This window comes from Culicoides brevitarsis, chromosome 1 (assembly GCF_036172545.1).
Source record: "Culicoides brevitarsis isolate CSIRO-B50_1 chromosome 1, AGI_CSIRO_Cbre_v1, whole genome shotgun sequence".
NCBI lineage: Eukaryota > Metazoa > Arthropoda > Insecta > Diptera > Ceratopogonidae > Culicoides > Culicoides brevitarsis.
The window spans coordinates 23088532-23108746 of NC_087085.1; the positions used below are offsets into that span (position 1 = coordinate 23088532).

At 27.9% G+C, this 20215-nt stretch overlaps 5 protein-coding genes across 9 annotated transcripts; 1 reads left to right on the plus strand and 4 right to left on the minus strand.

Moving 5' to 3' along the window:
- Positions 1-1922: 1922 nt before the first annotated feature.
- Positions 1923-5174, minus strand: LOC134828075 (uncharacterized). 3 transcript variants are annotated; one of them, XM_063841041.1, is made up of 7 exons: positions 5119-5174; positions 3167-3549; positions 2769-2839; positions 2587-2692; positions 2422-2484; positions 2246-2297; positions 1923-2185 (listed from the first exon to the last, which is right to left on the minus strand). In XM_063841041.1, the coding sequence occupies exons 2-7, from the start codon at positions 3243-3245 to the stop codon at positions 2062-2064; spliced, it is 495 nt and encodes a 164-aa protein (XP_063697111.1). In that variant the 5' UTR covers positions 3246-3549; positions 5119-5174; the 3' UTR covers positions 1923-2061. The 3 variants fall into 3 exon arrangements, with proteins under 3 accessions (XP_063697111.1, XP_063697102.1, XP_063697118.1); XM_063841032.1 differs by lacking the exon at positions 5119-5174 and adding an exon at positions 4542-4742; XM_063841048.1 differs by lacking the exon at positions 5119-5174 and adding an exon at positions 4535-4742.
- A 195-nt stretch (positions 5175-5369) lies between these two features.
- LOC134827027 (glucose dehydrogenase [FAD, quinone]-like) lies at positions 5370-8566 on the minus strand. Its single transcript, XM_063839554.1, has 5 exons — positions 8433-8566; positions 7807-8127; positions 6843-7742; positions 6397-6683; positions 5370-6015 (listed from the first exon to the last, which is right to left on the minus strand). Exons 1-5 carry the CDS (start codon positions 8473-8475, stop codon positions 5584-5586), a joined length of 1983 nt encoding a protein of 660 aa, XP_063695624.1. The 5' UTR covers positions 8476-8566; the 3' UTR covers positions 5370-5583.
- A 1833-nt stretch (positions 8567-10399) lies between these two features.
- On the minus strand, positions 10400-13911 carry LOC134835465 (microprocessor complex subunit DGCR8). Of its 2 annotated transcripts, none has more exons than XM_063850346.1 (7): positions 13761-13911; positions 13472-13687; positions 13349-13393; positions 12819-13069; positions 11970-12746; positions 10848-11350; positions 10400-10773 (listed from the first exon to the last, which is right to left on the minus strand). In XM_063850346.1, exons 2-6 carry the CDS (start codon positions 13623-13625, stop codon positions 10853-10855), a joined length of 1725 nt encoding a protein of 574 aa, XP_063706416.1. In that variant the 5' UTR covers positions 13626-13687; positions 13761-13911; the 3' UTR covers positions 10400-10773; positions 10848-10852. The 2 variants fall into 2 exon arrangements, with proteins under 2 accessions (XP_063706416.1, XP_063706424.1); XM_063850354.1 differs by having other exon boundaries at positions 13472-13710; positions 13761-13788.
- A 267-nt stretch (positions 13912-14178) lies between these two features.
- LOC134830192 (GTPase HRas) lies at positions 14179-15809 on the plus strand. 2 transcript variants are annotated; one of them, XM_063843603.1, is made up of 6 exons: positions 14179-14513; positions 14575-14904; positions 14969-15064; positions 15133-15273; positions 15335-15450; positions 15509-15809. In XM_063843603.1, exons 2-6 carry the CDS (start codon positions 14862-14864, stop codon positions 15680-15682), a joined length of 570 nt encoding a protein of 189 aa, XP_063699673.1. In that variant the 5' UTR covers positions 14179-14513; positions 14575-14861; the 3' UTR covers positions 15683-15809. The 2 variants fall into 2 exon arrangements, with proteins under 2 accessions (XP_063699673.1, XP_063699665.1); XM_063843595.1 differs by having other exon boundaries at positions 14179-14487.
- Positions 15810-17695: 1886 nt separating this feature from the next.
- Positions 17696-20215, minus strand: LOC134827076 (EF-hand domain-containing protein 1-like). The gene is made up of 3 exons (XM_063839612.1): positions 19974-20215; positions 19700-19916; positions 17696-19174 (listed from the first exon to the last, which is right to left on the minus strand). Exons 1-3 carry the CDS (start codon positions 20153-20155, stop codon positions 17723-17725), a joined length of 1851 nt encoding a protein of 616 aa, XP_063695682.1. The 5' UTR covers positions 20156-20215; the 3' UTR covers positions 17696-17722.

The following is a 20215-nucleotide window of genomic DNA, read 5'->3' on the forward strand; positions in this document are numbered from 1 at the left end:
ATGCCTGAGCCCTCTGATATGAAAAATTAATGATAAAAATACTTTTTCAACGTCAAAAATATTTTTTTTTTATTTTACATCGAATTTTTAAAAATTTATAGTATGCTATAAAATGCTTGACTTTGCTAAAATAATTGATCAAATCTAAGATAACTACCATTACGATAAGTACCATTACAACCCCCATGTTTTTTACCACCGCTTCCGTACTTAGTCAGGGTAATATCTTTATTTTTGGTACATCACCACCATTGCGATAGCCAGGATAGCATTTTTATTTCTTTTAAATGCAGTAAAAATAAGAGTTTTTGATTTTTCAATAGTTTATTTGTTCGTTTGCGTACAATTTTGTTATGTTTTTTACTTATATTGCATAATAATTTTTATATAAATAATAAAAAGAACAAAAATTAGTATTTGAGCATTTAGCTTTAAAATTAGAAACTTTGTCATAAAATTGTAGTCATAACGGTTTTAATGCTTGAGTGTGTGAAAAATTACATACACCTAATTTTATGAAGAATAACACTTTGCATTTAAAAAATTCTTTGATACCAATAACAATATCCATTGATTAATACCACTATCAAGTTAAAAAAAAGGTTTTAGAAGTTATTGAAACAACATAAAAATTCCAGTTTACATTAAAATCAGAACTCAATTTTTGTTAAAATATTAATTATTAAAGTTTTAATTTGCCTTCTTGAATTGACACACAAACGGCTTCATCTGATTAAAACCGAATTTTATATTCGAAATTATATTTAAGCCTGACAAACCACAAAAAACAAACCCGAACGGAATCGTGTTGAAAATGTGAAAAATTTGCATGATCGAGTTTCATAATCTGTATAGATGGAAGTTTCAATTTTAAATACATAAGATTAGAAAGAGAACAAATGTTTTTAAGTCATGAATCATTCAATCATTAAATTTATCATAAATATTTTGAAAATAATAAAATTTTGTTTTTTATTGATTTTCCCGTGCCTTTATGGTCTAACACACAACTTTTTTTTTGTGTAAGTTAAGTTATAAGGTGTTTGGTCGATTCAAAACTTCTTCGAACTGATAAGTTTTTTTCTCATTTTATTTTACTTTTAACTACAACTTTATTTAAGAATTTTGTTTTTTACCACAAAATTTTTTTTTTTCGCTGAAAATGATTTTTTCGTAATCTCCACGATACCTACCTAAAAAAAAGTTTTGTCCTCTTTCCAACGATATATAACACTTTGCATTTAAGATAATTTTTCCATACGATATGAGATGAAGGTACCTCGAAAATACCCCCAAAATACCCAAATATGAGTTCTTGCTATGAGTTCTTTAGGTATCCTGGGGATTTTGGCCAAAGATTACGATAAAGTCATTTTTAGTGAAACAAAAAATTTTTGTGGCAAAAAAAAAATTCTTAAATAAAGTTGTAGTTTAAAAAAAGTATGTTTAAAAGGTTACATGTTAATATTGCTAATGAACTTTTTAATTAATGCTTCTTTACCCCAAACCTAACTAAAATATTTGAAAATTTTTAATTTAAAACCTTGTTCTTTCTATTCAAATATTTATTTAAAATAGGTTATCTAAAAAAATATCAAATGTGCAATTAATGTAGAGATATGAAATATTTTTAAACATTACAAGGAACTCTTTCGCCAATTCCAATTTTAAATATAACTTATATGACTTCATAAAATTCATGGTAAAATAAATATACTCAAGGTAAAACAATGCAACCACGATCTGCTACATCAAGTACATTTATTTTGTGAAAATACTCGCGTTTCTCAAAAATATTCTTAAGGCGATAAATTGGAATTTTAATTATTATTGTGTTTGTAAAATTTAGTCTTTTAGCATAGAAAATTCTGTTCAAGTGCTTTGTAATTGCCTGTTTGTTATCCATATTTCATAAAATTTTAGTAAAAGTTATTGTGTATTAAAATTTATTATTAAAATCATTGGTCAGCAGTGATATATTTATAAAATATGTAATGTGAATTTTTTTTTCGAATATTTCAAAAAAAAAAAAATGATTTCTTCTTATTTTCATGAAACTCGTTAGCTAAAATAACGCAGTGCAACAATCAAGACTAGTGAAAGGAAGCAACTATTATCGAAAAATTGAGTCGAGCTATTACAAGCATCAGCATCATTGCAGCTTTGTAAACATCCATGAACGTATCTGAATTAAAAAAAAAAGAGTTAACCAAACTAATGATAAACCAAACTATAAAACATTTACCTATCATCATAATAAAATCGACCACAATGCGACATTCTAATGATTTCGGTATCTATTTAAAAAGAAAAATAGGACTTATAGTTTTTACTTATTAATCTTTCCATTAAATAAATTCAAGACCTAGATTATATTTTTTTCATAGGTTTAGAAGCTTTAAACTGTCTTGATAAGATTACCTGTTGTTAGTGTTCCACTGTCTAGAGCACAACCCCGAACTGTTAAGGTTTCATGTGTATCATCTGCATGTGTGGTTTTATATATACACATAGTAAATTTTAAATGAATGCGGTAAAAAGAAATAGTAAATTAAAAAAAATATATTGATTTTATTTTTTCATTACCATAGGTTCCAGCAATTTTGATACAAGAAGTGGCTGGGAATAATCCATCCCTTCCTTTTCTACCACCCATACATGGTGATTCTAAGATGGCTGTTGTAACGTTATTCTGAAAAATTTAATAATTCCAAAGTCATTTTGAATTACATTTTTATGCATGACGTTATATATATGTTTTGACCTACATGAAAGGGATCATCGCAAAGTGGATTGTTTCCATTTAATGAAACACACTTAAAACAATCAATTGCGTCAGCTGAAAAACATAGTTTTAAGAGACTATTTAATACCATTCTATAATATTTTTGTGTAAAATTATTCTAAATGGTATCCAGGCCGCTTCAATATTAGGTATTTAAAACTAAGGCTATGCAGTACTATTAAATTCAATAATAAAATATCTAATTTAATATTTTTGTCTAAAATCGGACAGAACTTAATTCTTAGTCGAGTTTTCGTCTTTTTGATGAGGAATAATGTTTAATAAATTATGATTGTTAGTTTTTATTTATATCTATTTATTGTTAAGTATTTGAACAAATTTGAAGCGGCCTAAGTAAGTTAAAATTGATAAGCTACAAACCTGTGCCTGATATCAAAAGAAGAATGTTAAGAATTTGTATATAATTAAGTCCTAATTGTACTGCTCGGGATGATATCATATTTCGGTGCTTAAAACCATAAAATGCTCTCAATTTAAAAGCGTTTTAAATATTAATTTCAATAAACTTTTTGCTATTTACTACAAAGTTTTTCAATTGCACCGTTTTTAGACTCTTATTGCTCAAATAATTAGAAAATCACATTGTACTAAATAGTAATACGTATTCATTACATACAAGTATATTTTAGAACCATTTATCGAATCACGAGGTAAATTTATGGTATTTTTATTAAAAATATATCTGAATATCACATATCTGCTTTCGTGTCTTAGTAGATTATATTTTACATGTACATCGAAACCTGAAATTATTAAAATTTTACTTTTAGATATATTAGTTAATTATAAAAATATAGATTATTTTTACTTGATTGATTGAATACCAGAGGCGGACTGGCCATTGGGAGAACCGGGAAAATTCCCGATGGGCCGGTGGGCCTAAAATTAGGCAAAAATGGGCTGAATTTTTAGAAATTTCAATATAAAGATGATAAAATTTTGGAAAATGGGTCAATTTTGGGCCTATATTTCCGGTAACTTTTTCCTTCCAAGTCCGCCTCTGTTGAATACCATAAATTAAGTTAAAAAGGCAATATATTTCTATATCATTGAATAATTAATATATATATATATTTTTATATATTTTACAAAAAAAGCCACCAAGTCCAAACGTGAAAATATGCAGTTATAAAGCTTTTTAATTACTAATGTTTACAAAAAAGATAACATAATTTGAAAAACCTAATAGTGACATGATGTGGCTTTATAAAAAACATAAATTGCAAAGGTTTAAAAATCTCCAAAATATCATTTTTATTTTTTCTTCGGTACATTGACATACTATTTACATTTTGTTTTGCTAAAAGGTGATTTATTATACTGATATTTTATACCATGTATATTCATATACAAATATGTATATTTAGATTTTGTAGTGCGTCTAATATTTGTTTTCTTTTCACCCTACAGATATCAAATTTACCTATACTTCATTGTTTTTTACTTTAGAACCATTTGTATCAAAACCAAAAACATTATCAATTTTTATAAAAAAAAAAAACTCGGTAGCACACACCTATTATCATCACACACTACCCATATGTATAAAATCAATATTTTATTCATATAATTTGTGTTTTAGCTTACATTAAAAAAAAAATTATTTTTACTTGAGAAGCATAACTATATTTTGATCATTCCAATTCTATGATAAGATTTTACGTCTATAATAATTCTTAAATTAATAACAGTTGCAATCTTCTACAAAGTTTATTTTTTTCAATTTACTTTTCACCTTCTTGGTTTTATAAAAACCTATTCAGATGCATTTATTTAATGCCATAGAAAGTTATATTATCTAAAAACTTTGAATATATTTGTTAACATGAACAAACTATTTTGTTTTACTTTTATTTCTATGTTTACTCGTCTATGACTCAGTAGAAACTGGAAAGTATTAGCAAAAAAACTGTAGTTTTACGGAATGTATGACATATGCATACTCGGGAAAATTCGTTTTCCTTATGTATTCTACATACTGCCTTGTGTACGCAAATAAATAAATACGACTGGTAAAGTAAAACAGCTGACTATGTTTTTCTTTGTAATTTGTAAACACTTAAGTATCCCCAACATAGAATTCCTAAGTAGTATTTTACTGGAAAAAACGTTTTAAAAAATAGTTCTACTGGTCATTCTTATTTTGTAGATAGATTTCAAATAGATAAACAAAATTTAACAAAACCATTATATTCGTATTTAATAATAAACATATTTAAAAAATATATATTAAAAAAATATATTTAAAAAATTATATTAAAAAAAAAAATTTTTTTTTGTTCTCTAATTTAGTAACTTTGGCCCTTTTTTACTTTGTTTCCACAAGGCTTTTTTGTTATTCCTTTTTAGTTCGCTTTTTTTGCTATTTTTTATTTTGACAAATGTAAATGTTCTATTTTTAAAGTTGAAAACTTCTTATATATATTATCAGTTTTCTGTATAATTTTTTAAATATATTTTTTTTATATAAAAATTTTTTTTTTTTTTTTAGCTTTGTACAGAAGTAGTTTTTAACATTTATTTAATCATAAAATTTCCAAAAACCAAAAAAATGATCTACAGAAAATTCATTGTAGTGACCGCCAAGGGTTAAGAGGTATTATTTGTATGGGAGGCGCATTTTAGTATGGCAATGTTGAAAATACATGAATAATCAAAATATAATTAAGTTTATTGACTAGATTTTGGTATTTTTATATTTTAAATTATAATTCTTCTGAACGAAAAATGTAAAAAATTCAACTTATTGGAATTTTCATATGAACTATAAGCATTACTCAACGGATACTGTTATTGCTGATGTTTAAATTCAATACTGTTTCATTGTCATCCATTTCAATTTGGTTTGTTAGCGCACTATTTTCTTTTTTCCAATGGTTTTTAATCAGATCAGATGCCTTTTCTCCAATCATAAATGCTACTGCATTTGTATGTGATGCGGGTAAAATTGGTATTATGGAAGCATCAGCAACTCTTAGGCCCTTGATTCCATACACTTTAAGTTCAGGATCAACTACAGCATCAAAATCGCTAGAAGGACCCATTTTACAGGTTCCGGACTGATGCTGTAAACTGGATCCGTAATTAACCAAAAGACACTCCCAATATGCATCGGTTCTAAAAGGAACATTTTCACATCCTGGGTAAGGTCGTTTCAAAAGTTTTGCATTGTATTTTTGAAAAGGACGAGATTCAGCTACTTCAACAGCCTAAAAATGAAGACAAGTTATGTCATTAAACTTAATTATTTCACTTTATGTCGCATGAGGATTTTGATGAAGAGAGAAAAAAAATAAAAATTACTTAATTTTTTTACTATTTTTTTTTTTACATTTTTGAACGTTAAACGTAATTTATTCACATTAAATTAATTTTTGTTTTAGTTATTTCAAAGTTTTAAGTCAAATTGAAATAGAATTTCCCAAAATTAAGATTTAAGAAAAAATAATGATTTTGGTCACGTGACTTAAAAATTTTTTTATCCGAAAATAGGTCCGAAGACCTATTCTGATCGCTATGACAAAATGTCATACATTTATCAGGGTTTAATACAATTAATTAAATTATTAGGTATCCTAAGAGTTTCTCACCATTTTGACACCTTGTAACATAACTTTCATATCATCTGGATGTTGAAAATAGTTTGGTTGCATTATTGGCCATTCAAATGGATTTTTGCTTTTCAATTTCATAAATCCTCGACTTTTTGGTCGCATTAATACCGGAACCATGCCAAACGCCGGTTTGTTAATCACATCTTTATAAACTGAATAATAAAACTCATCAGTAAATCCTAACAACTTTCTTAATGCGCCATATGTATCGCCATTTAAAGACCCAGATCCCATAACAAGCTCGATATCAGGAACGTCTTCCGCTATCAATGAAAATAACTTAAACTTTAGTTTCTGCAGCATAAAATGATTTTGGAAAATAAAACACAACTAGCATTATTTGTGATTTTAAAAGCAGAAATTATCCACTTTAATTATTATAAAATACTCATACGAGCCATAGTAGGTATTAAAATACTTACGTAAAAAGGAAACATTTGTTTTCATAAACGCAATTCCTTCACCTCCTCCGGGCAACGTTAATGGACCTTTTCCCAGGAACCAGTAATTCATAATATTTAAAGGATTTTGAGCAGTACTATCGCTGATCGTTATTGGCTTATCAATAAGAAATGTTAGAGATGACAACGAATTGTGATCTTGCATATTTTGTCCAACTTGCAGGTTTTGAATAACTGGAATTCCAAATTCACGCAAATGGTCAGCTGGTCCAACTCCGGACAGCATTAACAAATGTGGAGATCCTATAGCTCCTGCTGCCAATATAACTTCTTTTTTGGATTTAACAAAATATTTGTGATTGTTTTTATAGAACTCCACTCCCATAGCTGTTTTTGTGTTCTTATCAATAACCACTTTGGTAACCCATGATTTCATTGATATATGTAAATTCGGACGCATAGCTGCAGGTCGTATGTAGGCTTTGCTAGCGCTGCATCGCCTTCCGCGTCTCATCGTAGCTTGACATTGCGAAAAACCTAATTGAGATTCGCCGTTCGGATCTCTAACTTGATACCCCAATTCACGACCTGCATCAAAAAATGCATCCAATAGAGGAGTTCGAAAGTTGGCATGTTCAATATCAAGTGGTCCACTTGTTCCTCGAAATGACGAATCGCGAAATTCAGGGATTTGGACATTTTCCATTCTTTTATAATATGGAAGAACATCTTCCCAGCCCCAGCCGTAATTACCAGCTTTCTCCCACTCATCATAATCTTTTGCATTTCCTCGAGTGTAAATTAAAAAATTAACTACGCTAGATCCACCTAAGGCTCTGCCTTTCGGCCAGTTACATACTCCATATTCTAATCGTCGACACGCATTTTTTACTGGTTGTGAGCGATATCCCCAATTGTATCCTAAAATCAGTTCGCTTTTATATAAAATTACATTGTAACAAAAACCAAAATTATTTAATTGAACCTGTGATACCAGTAACTGCACTCGAAATTGGTATATCTGTTATTACAGATTCTTCTTTTCCTACTTCTAATAACAAAATGCTCCAGTTTTCTGCAGAGAGTCTATTTGCTAAAACAGATCCCCCGGATCCAGCCCCCACAATTATAAAATCATATTCCTTTGAAAAGTTTTCTGTATCTCGAATAGGGGAGTTTGAAAGAGCTGAGTTATAATTGTCAAAAAAAGTTTCAAATACTGATTGACGACATTCAGAGAAAATTAAGAATTTTGATATTATTATTATAAACAATGGTTTCATGTTGCTGGTTGATTTGAATAAAGCTGAAAAGATAAAACAAAAACAAAAATGTGTATTGGACAAAAACACTTGCAAAATTAATAAATAAGAGAAAACTGGGCAAGATAATAAAAAAATCCGACAAAAAGTAACAAAGTCGCGAATTTTTCTTCAAATCTGCAGCACACGAGTCGTGAATCAATCATTTTTCGACGAAAGTCAAATTTTTCTCGTTTAAAAAGCCCAATTTAATCAGCTAAATCGAAAATTTTGAAAAATATTTTATGATCTTGCCCAATCAAATTGTTCGTTTGAGATATAACTTTTTTTGATGATTCATCTTCGTTACACTCTAACAGTTGACCAAATTCAATGTTAATAGATGTCTTCATTACAGTAGGTATGTGTCTTTTTTTTTGCTATAAAAAAACTATTGTCATATACTATAATTTGGAATTTGCACTAAAAAGCGTTACCGAACAGATAAAAAATTATTCATTTAAGTAAGTATTTAAGTAGGTACTAAAAACTTGTTCATTTTATTTTTGCTCATTAAATATATGTTCTTAATAAACACACTAAGATTTCCTTGATACTGAAGGTCTTACACTATTACAAATTGATTTAAACGATTGTGTAGAATAAAACCTTTATACAGGCGTGTATGATTGTTAAGTCATTCAATAATTGAGAACGTTCTCAAAGTTACATTACTACCTAATAAGTAAGTAGCAAGGGAGACAACTGGATTTAGTGGTATTTCGCGGAGACATCAATACTTACTGACTTAAATTGCACATGACATGCCATAAGAAAAATACATGTAGTTATTAATGTTAGGTATTGAATAATTGATATTGTGATGGTTAAAAAATACTGTTTTTTTTTTACTTAGATACTTTTAGGACCTTCTTAAAATGCTACCTTTGAAGTTTGGGATGACTGATAAAAGATAAGATACTTTTCAGGCAGTTCTTAAGTTATTAAATTTCAATTTTATTTGTATCCTAATAAATATTATCTTTAAATTAATAAAAAAATTATTTCATGTCAATGGGTCACTCATCGTTTCCATAATGATTTTTTTATACTTTTATACTATATGATACTTTTTCCATCATAATTGAGTTTTTTGATTAATATTTTTTTATGATATTTTAACTTTTAACTTTTTGATTTAAATTTTATGATATATTTTAACGATTTATGATGTTTTTCCATAAAACTTAAACGCGTTCGATGAAAAAATTTTTTGAAAAATTCATTGATGTCCATCGATGAACAATCTTGAATGCACCCAATATAATTTGCTATAATGTTTAAATATTTTAAACAGATCAATGATACTTTTAAGCTTTTCAAATCTTTGTACATCGATGTTTGTGTATCAAATATCACAAACTCTGTCTCAAGTTCATTGTCATGTATTTATACTATGTTGTGCATACGATGCATATCGAAAGAGTAAACAGGTTTAACCGAATAAAAAGGTTACATATTTAAATTATAAACGTGTATATTATAGTAAATATAGTAATAATGTATTAAAATGTTGAAAGGATATTTTATTTTTGCAGCTTTTACTTATTGGCCATGAGCTTAATAAGAAATACAGTTCTTGTTGCGGAAAACCAAATTGCATTTTTGTTTTATTTTGAAGCATTTTTGCTTGGATCAGTAGACAAATTTACATATATTTATTCTGAGCTATTGTTGAGTTGGACATCTCTAATAACATTGAAATATTTGAATGTTTTTGACCGTTATTAATGAAACGAAACCAGATGAGCTAATTGTGGTTTTGTCGTTATTAAAACCCCTTTTTTAATTTTTACTTCTAATATCCACAAGAATTCAATATGTTAAAAATTTCTTAAAACTAGAAAAAATAACATAGTACCTAATCCATTTTACAAAACTATGAAAACAATTATTTTTTGCTTCAAATCACCCTTAAAACAAAATTAATTTTTACCTTTTTTCACTATTGACTATTATTTTATTATTTTTTTCATTCCTTTGATTTGTATTTATAATCAATTTTATCGTAAGTTTGAAAAAATATAGGCAAAACACTTATAACAGCGTCTACACTATTCTAAATAAAAGTTGAATAAAGACTGAATCAAAAACGAAATTCGAGATAGTTGTAAGTATATGCTATTCACATATAAGTATGTACATATAACATATAAGATAAATAGTATATTCACCGTGGCCGTACATGTCCATCACTAGGTCAGTGTCGAATTCTGCGAGCTTATGTAGTAAATAAAAAGTTTACAGAATCATTTCATGAAGTTATACTTGGTAAAAATTTAATTTATTAATTAAATTATACATAGTTAGTACATTTGAGAATATCGAGAGCTATTAATTGCCACATTATCCTTAATCCAACATCTAATTTTTATGATTCATTTCTCTACTGTGTTTTTTCTTCTTTTTTGGGTATTTTTACCGCATTTCATCAAACGACGGGAGACAGATTGAGAAATATAACGTATGTAAGGGGTGAGTAGAATGGTGCCCACACGATTCCTTTCACATGACAGCTTCACAAGTATAGTTAGACTCCCGATATCAACTTTCAGCTAAAGTAAAATTGTCCCTACGGGGTCAAAATACGTGTTATGTTAAACAGCATATTTTCTATTTTTTAGTTTTTAATTTATTTATTGTCGAAAAGTCTAAAAAATAGAAACAAAAAAGGAATGTTATTTTTAAATACTAAAACAATCATGCAGACAATAATTTTTTTTACCAGATCTAAAGGTTAACATTTTTTAAATTTGACCCTGAAGATTTAGGTAATTCAGTGTTTATTTTAAACTTCCCTATAGGAACAATTGCATTTCTTCTCTCATTCAATCGACTCATTTCTAATTTTAGTTTTTCGAGAATCGCATAGTTTGGTTGATTTATTGCAGCTTTGCTTTGTAGTACCGTAATTTCTTGTTCTTCTTGCTTTTTTTCTTTGAAACTTTTTACTGAATGGTTTCCGTAAAGTCGAAGCAATGATCCCCAAGTTTGAATATGTGGATGTAAAATTTGTAGAATTGCTTGTGATGCTCTTTGTTTACCATCTCTTTTATTTTTGCAAATTACAGTTGTTGTGTGCTTTCCCACAGTCATTGTAAACTCGTTTTTCTTATGTTTTAATGTATTTATATCATATTTAATTTGAACATCAGCGAGTCCAAAATTTCTCTGTAAACACGTTAACAAAATAGCATGTGGAGATGGCTCTGTTGTTTTCGCACAGAACTAAATTTAAAAAATATTATTATAAGTAAATATTATAAGAATATAATTCCCAGGCGAAAAGGATAAATCGCAAAACTGCAGTTTTTAACAAACTGAGAGAAAACGATTGAAAGTTTTTAACGGTTTTTGAGCTGTTAAAATTTATTTTTAATTATCTCTTCATTTTCAAGCTCAAAAAAGTAAATAAGGCGAATAAATTTAATATATTTTTTTTTGGCGCCCCCCTCCGATTTTGTCGAAAAAATTCAGGAAAAAAATTAAATTAAAAATGGAAATATTTTTGACATTTTCTGGAATTTTTTGATTGAAAAATTATGAAAATTTACTATTTACGTTAAAATCGTACAAAAACCACAAGAAATTCGCGTTAACAAGGCATTTCTTATTCATATTTAGATGAAAAATTTTTTTAAGGCTTTTTAAAAATAAAAATTTTTATTTTGAGAGATTTGGCTTAATTTTTCTCCACTTTTGAGTTCAAAATTGAAAATAATGTAAAGTAAAGTTGATCAACGTTAAAAATCAACGTTTCACGGTTAAAAACGGTAAAAAATTTAAAAAAAAATCAAAAATACTTTGCGATTTATCCTTTTCGCCCGGGAATCAAAAAAATATTTACCTCTGCTACACGTGGATCCTCTATTTTAATTTCATCGAAAACAGATAAATCATTTCCAACAGAAAAGCTACTACTGGAACCTTTATCATTTGCTGCACTGGTGATTTTATCTCGCATTCCCGGTATTAAAATTTCTAATGTTTCTCGAGCAGCTTCACTTTTAGCTTGCTTTTTGCTGCTTCCGAATCCCGTTCCATATTTAAGATCATTGATAGAGACGGTTGCAGAATATGGAGTTGCCGCATTATCTAACTCTTTGAACTCATATGTCGGTTGTTTTTTTAATGCATGTTGTACATATTCGTGTAAAATACAAACATAACTTTTACCATTTGGATTCATTATCCATTCTTTTTTGGGCCGACTATTACTAGCATTTTCATTTCCAGTGTTGACTACGGGAAATGTGATAAGTTTGGTGCCATCTGGTAGCGTAGGTCTTTTTAAATGTTTAATATTTTTGCGGTTTTTGGTAAACTTCCGTCTAGCAGACCACGATTTGAATCTCATTACTCTTATTGTTCGAAATTTAAACAATTTTTTACAATACTCTTGGACTTGTTCGCTTGACAGTGATTTCGCAGTGTCATTTTCATTCACAGTTTCAATTCGAGCGTTTGGTAATGGTAACGGTACGTTTGATATATTATTTACAGTGTCTTTTGGTAAACTTTCATTTTCAATATTTTTTTGCAATTCATTAGATAGATTGAATTCTTCCTCAAGAGCTTTTCGATAATTTAAACAAGGAATGGCACTTAAAGGTATTTCATGTTTCTGTAATCATGTGAAATTATATATTGTTTTTTATATCTATTTCTATATATGTATGTTTTAGACATAACTTACTCGAACACTACCAGGACCAAGAAAATATGGCTTTGAAGTTGTACAAACACGGGAAGTTTTATGTAGGTAAATTGGTATTCCCGAGTTGTGGGTGGCTTGTAGCCATCCTTCTGGAAGTACTTCAAAATGATTACGCCCTTTTTCGTCTAATACTGTCTTAAACTTTTCTTCGTAAGTATTTTCTTTCCTTTTACTTTTCATTTCTTCGGGTAAATCGGCATCTAACATATTTTCAATGTCAGCCTCGATATCTAAGAGATTGAAAAAGGCAAACATTTCTTTACAATAAAACTAGTTTTAGTATTTTTTAAATCACCACAAAAAAGGCGCCAAGAAAATTATTTAAAAAATCATGAACTTAAGATTTGATGAAAACTTCAAATTATGTTCGCTATGGCAGTTTTTAGACTACTTCAAATTCTCATCCTCCCAAAAAATTTAGGGAATTTGGAACGGCCTATAGTTTCTTTTAAAAATCTAATTTCTCTTGATAAAAAATTACAAATTTAATCCACAAGAAATAAAGCTACCTTCATTTTCCGAAAAATCATCATCTTCGGAACCATCCGTGATATCTTAAAGAGGAAAATTTTAAAAAAAATATTTGTCTTTATTGCCCATTCAAAAAAAACTATAGCTTCAATTAATTATACCTTCATTTTCAGAAACATCCTCATCGCCGTCAACTTCATCTAAGACATGAAATTCCTTTAGACTTTCTTTCAAATGATCATCTGCGTTCATATCATTTTGAAAGACCTTTTGTCGTTTCATCATAGGGCACTCTACATTTTCACCGTCATTCATTTTTATCCGTCGTAAATTGATTGATCACCGCAAAATCAATTAGAAAACTTGTATTTTATTTACTAGAACACAAAGATCGAGTTTCCTTTTTGATTTTTTGTAAGCAATCTAAAGAAATGCAAGTGTTATATTTACAATTAGCTTCCAATAGTATTCATATTATTTTAAAAACAATCAGTCATCTTTATTCAATATGAACCACACTTACAATGAGTTGCAAGTTTCAAAATAAAACTAAAACTCAAAGTTTTTATTCAAAATATTAAAAAAATAAGTAAATATTTATTTAAACACTAATCTACTAGGTATTCCGAGGCTAGTAACTGAGCCCATGCTCACTGGGGCGGGCAGGATTTTTTTTTGCATGCTGGTGCAGATCAGCTGTTATGAATAAGACGAATGAAATTGATGTTGTCATGTTCCGATTGCACTCCCAAATCGTTTTAAAATAAATATAAATATATTTTTTAAAATAAATAAATTGTATTTAAATAATTGTTCAAGATTTTAAAATTATTTTTATTGATTTTTATTATATTGTCACATAAATTTGTGATTTACTTTCTCTATTCGAATTTAGATAGTAAAAATGGTTTTAATTGAATTAACTTTTAGAGACGAGTAAATTAAATATGACAAGATTATTAAATATTACCGCCGTTTTGAAGAGACTGTGTTAAAATATAGCATACTCCGAATCTATAGAATCACAAAAAGAAAAAAAAAATAAATTTTATTCGGTACAGGGACGGGACCGAATCCGGGACGAATGACAACACTTTTTATTTCGCTACTTAGGAAATGGCGTGACTTCGATTTACGGTGCCACGTTCGGTTGATAAAAATTTGGTTTGTATTCGAGGTAACAAATTTGTATGTTTTAATTTTGTGAGTTTAATATTTTAAAAATTAAAACAAAAACTAAGAGTTTGTATATTCAATTAAATAGTGAAAGTATTCTTGCATCATTCAGAGTTTCTTATTGCTGCTTAGAAGTTAATTAGTTTTCTCGAGAGCATTGTGGGTGTTTTCCTTCGAGTGTACATTGTATATACATATAGAACGGATTTTCAAAAGAACAAAAAACAATGGCTAAAATGATAAAAAAAAATCTATAGTGTTTTTCAAAGAATAAGTACCTAAGAAAGTTTTTCGCAATCAAGAGCACAAATAAATTTTTTAAGGCGTGATTGTAATTTAAGTAATTATTCAAAATTATTTGAAAAAAGAAGAAGAATGACGGAATACAAATTAGTTGTTGTAGGGGCTGGAGGCGTTGGTAAGATTTTTTCATCCCTGCATATTTGTTTCAAATTGATGTATTCGGCTTTTTATTCATGCAGGAAAATCTGCACTCACAATACAATTGATACAAAACCATTTTGTTGATGAATATGATCCAACAATTGAAGATTCATATAGAAAACAAGTAGTCATAGGTAAAACAAAATTGAAAATTCTAATAGATCATTTGATTGATTTTTTTTTTTACATATTTAACTTAAAGATGGAGAAACTTGTTTACTGGATATCCTTGATACCGCAGGTCAAGAAGAATATTCAGCAATGCGAGATCAATACATGAGAACGGGTGAAGGATTTCTTCTTGTATTTGCAGTAAACAGCGCTAAAAGCTTTGAAGATATTGGTAATTACAAAAAACAATATATATATAAATTTAATATAAAATAATTTTATTTGTCTCAAAGGTACATACCGTGAACAAATAAAACGTGTTAAAGACGCCGAGGAAGTTCCAATGGTCCTTGTTGGCAACAAATGTGATTTACAGGCTTGGGCTGTTGATATGGGTCAAGCGAGAGATGTATTCATTTAAAAACAATCAAAATGATCTAAATTTCACATTATTTTTCTTTTATTAGGTAGCAAAACAATATGGTGTTCCATTTGTCGAAACTTCTGCTAAAACTCGAATGGGAGTGGATGATGCATTTTATACACTTGTTCGTGAAATTCGAAAAGACAAAGAAAGGGGAAAGAGAAATCGCAAAAATAACAAATTGATTGGGAGGAAAAAGATTTGCAACATATTATAAATACAAAAAAAAACAAAATGCTTTTACTCTTTATTGTTAGTCGAGTTACATTTTTAAGTTCTTCGAATCATCCTCTACAACAATCAATATTTCCTTGACTTCGAAGTTTCATGTATACATATATATATATATATATATATATATAAATATATATATATAATATATATATATATAATATAATATATAATATATAATATATAATATATATATAATATATATATAATATATTAATATATTTATATAATATATATATATAATATATATATATATATATATATAGTATATATATATATATATATATTTTGAAATTCTTTTAAAGAATGATTTTCTAAAGTGCATAAATTAAAAAGCATTTTACGATATTTTAATCGTAAAGTAACATGCTAACAATAAAAAAAATGTTTTTAACATTAGAAGAGACTTACTACTTATCATTGTATAAAAACATTGCCACATTATAATCTTAATTGAGTCAATTTTTATTTCTTTTTAAATACATTAATTATACTAAAAAATATATACGTTTTAAGACAGAAAAAATTACACAGCTCCTTCATCAACTAAAGGCACTAATTTTTTTTATTCTAAACTAAAATTTCAAACATACATTACCATAGAAGTTGTTGTTAATGGATAGTTCGAAAACTTGTGTCGGTTCAAATTGAAAGTACCTACCTATTTTTACTAATTTAACTAATAAGCCATTGCCATATAAAAGCATTTTTACAAATGATTAGAGACGTGATTAACATTTCTCTAAAAATATTTTTTGATTAAAGAAATTTTTTGAAGAATTATTTGAAATATTGTTTTTTTTTATTTGATACTTTATGTCACTTTCAAAAGCACACAAGAACCAATCAACAAAAAAATCATATACCTACTATCGTAGATTCGTTTTTATAAAATTACTTATGTGAACATAAAAATATGTATATCTAAAAAATACTTTAAAATATATAAACATCATGTTTCGACAACGCATTATATTTTTTAGTGAAATCAAACGGTGTATAATGTTGATATAATTAGATAATACTTAGGGTGTATTCCATTCTAAAAAATACAAAAATGCCGTATTTTAAAATTACTTTTAAAAATCCAAATCTGATTGTTTTATCATGAGGTCTAGCAAAAATATAAGAAATTTTTTTAGACTTTCTGACCGAATGAAACCTTTCCGATCATATGTTTTGTATGTATGTAAACTTTGATCTTTTTTGCTTCGTGTATTTTTTGGAAAATTTGGATAACATGTTTTTCATAATATCATAAAATTAAAAAAAACAGAGAGTACAAAAAATTGGCACAGCAAAAGTTTCTTATTTTTGATGGACCTGACAAAAATTTTTCAATTCTATGACTGTTTTTTGAAAAAAGCCAAACCGTGATTTTGGTATTTTTAGAATGAAATGCCCCTTATTTAGATTTGAGCCTCAGTACGATTGCTGCTTGTAATCTATCACATTTATCGTAAGCCAACTAAAATAGTGATAACTTTAGTTAATAAAAAAATCAATGTATAAAATAGTGTCGTTTTAATTGAAATAAAATGGTAAAATAATATACATAATTACGTTTTTATGTTAAAAAATTTGAAAAAGTTTACACAGCACTTAGATAAAGCAGTGAAAAATTAAAAATTTATAACTTCATGCATATTCAGTTTCATTAATACATATAATATTTTTGAATAATAATTTTACAAAATTTTGGACTACTGCAATAAAAGGACAAAAAAGCATAAAAAAATGCACAGGATAATGGAATATGTATTAGGTTCGCTTTGACATAATGTTTTCTGTATCATCGAAATAATTGTATTGTCATTTTTTTTTATTGAAGCGCCTGCTAATATTAAAGTTTTGATAACTTTTCTATTTTGATTTATATTTATTTTAAAAATGTGTTTTTGAAGTAATTACGAAAACGATTTGAACGTTTATGAAAATGAATACATATTGTAAGTTCAATACGAAAAGGAATAAAATATAAGTAGGTAAAAAATGCGGTAAAGTATATTTTACTTGAGTTAAATTTTTAGAAAGTAAGTGTTTCATCATTAAAATGTACATTTTTTGTTTCAAAAGAAGTATTTGACAGTTGTATATTACGTGTTTCATGATAATGGTCATTTTTATTCTCTTCGTCTGATTGTAAACTGTTCTTATTTATGGCTGAGCAATCATCCACTCCTTCAGGCTCAATGTTTAAGTTTTGAAGGTTTTCCAACATGGACTTTGGTTTTGTAACATTTTCCTCATTTATTTCATTAGGACCTTTTAAATAACCTTGTAATATCAAATTGTTTCTAACGCTCTCGATATTTTTTAAACTAAACCTTTCCGGAAAGCTTTGCATATAATTATAAACATAGAGATCTGCATTTGTTATTGTAAAACGATGAGAAAAAACATGAATAGTCGCACCAATGTAAAAATCAGCAGCTGAATAATAAATTGGATCGTCAGGGTTCGAGTCTGGTTTGATTAACTTTGTAGGACACAAAAATCTGCCACCTTGAATACCTGAATTTTCAGATGGTAACTCTATGATCTGAATTGTGTCATCAGCTAATGAATACATCAAAATGAATCTACGTTGTTGATCGAATTCCGAATCCATTATACAACTATAACGCAAATATTTATTTTGATTAGCTAGACTGTTAATGATGTCTTTTCGTGGTGATTTCGGAATTAAATTGTAACACGAAGCTAAAGAGTCTTGTGGTGTCCCCAATCCTAAATAAGGTGGTAGACAACTTTTTGGTTTGTGTTTTTTCGGAGATATAAGTGTAAGTCTCTCAGGTTGAGGCATTGGTGGTTTCATTATGAATTCATAATACTTTCTTGTAAATATGTCGCAGTCAAGTAGAAGAAACTTTCGTCCATACACATTAACTGTTTCCCCGATTTTCAAGTCACATGGCGCATAAAAGCTTTCCAATTGTCCTGCAGTTTTTTCCATAAATATGGATGGGAACTCGGATGGCTGATTTTCACCGCATTTTGGAAGTTTTTGACGTCTCAACAACATGGGAAAGTGATACCGGCCTTCTCGATTCTCTTTTAGTTCTTTTATAGCAACCGTATCATCTTCCAAATAATAGTAAAGCTTGTAAGTCATTAATTTATCAGTGGGATTACCTGACTCTTTTAGGACGCAATCAAAATGTAAAACTTTTCCCTGAAATTTCAAATAACGGTTTAGCTTATCGTTTTTGGTCATACATTTGAAGTTCATAGAAGTTTCGATTTTCTGTGATGCACCTAGTAAATCATATGGTAAACATTCAGTGGCATTGAGTTCTATTCCGTTACTCAACAAAAAATCTTTTGTGTACTTATCGCAGTCAACTATGTGAAATACAATTCCTTGTATTTCAAGATCGATTCCAATATTAAAATCTTTCCAAGTATAAAATTGACTTCTTTTATTTTTGATAATTTTTCCACGACGAACTAATTTTCCTTGAGGAAATCCACAATTCTAAATTTTGGTATAGAAAATTATCATTATACACTTTGAGGCTTCTTTACATAGGTACCAAATAAAATTTCATACTAAGGCTGCTCCAAATGAGACTCAATGTCCCATTTTAATAGTCGAAAATCCAATGGAGCAAAATATAAATAAAAGTTTAAAAAATAATTTCATCAAAATTGACCGTTTTTTTGTGTATTTTCATAATTTTTCAAGAAATTTAAAAAATTTTCAATTTTTACTGATTTTTGTCTTGAAAATCATATTTTAACTTAAATTTTCTTCTCAAAAATATTTTTCATAAAGTTTTTAATTTTTTGACAGTTATTTTATATGATTTTTTTTTTCTTTAATTTTTTGTATGAAGTATCTTGAAATATAGGAAATCTCAAAGTAGATAGTTAGAATAGTATTTTAAAACTTTTTTTTATTTTGCCCCTCCCCCCATTTTTATTTCAAAAATTTTGGACAAAATTATTGAGTTTCATTTGGAGAGGCCGAATTTGAATAAAAAAAAAAAGCTATACTCACATCTATCTCTGGTTCTATGACTACAATTGTATCGTCTTCCAGAAAATAAAATATGTTTGCAAAGCGAGTGCGAAAATGGTCATTTTTAGTGTGATTGCTTTCTTGTTTAAAAAAAGCGTTAAATTTTAGTGATTTTTTATCATACAAAACAAAATGTGGTTTAAATGGTGCCACTTCAGTTTTCTTTACGTGTCCATAAGTCAAAACTGGATCAAACCTATAAAATGTTACTTTACAAGTAAGTGTTTTTCCAAAATAAGCCTTTAATACCTACAATATAGAATCTTCGTTCGTTTTTTTTAAAACTGAAGAACTATTTTTTGAATGTTTCTCAGCGATGCTAACAGCAGCATTTGGAATCCGATATCCGTTTTTAAATCCAAAACAATGTGAAACATGATGTTGTTGGTTTTTTTTTCCAAAATCTAAACCTAAGAGTTTAGGTAAACCGTGCATATTTGTTGTAAAATAATTTCAAAAATATTATATATATTAAATAATTTCAACTATACTTTA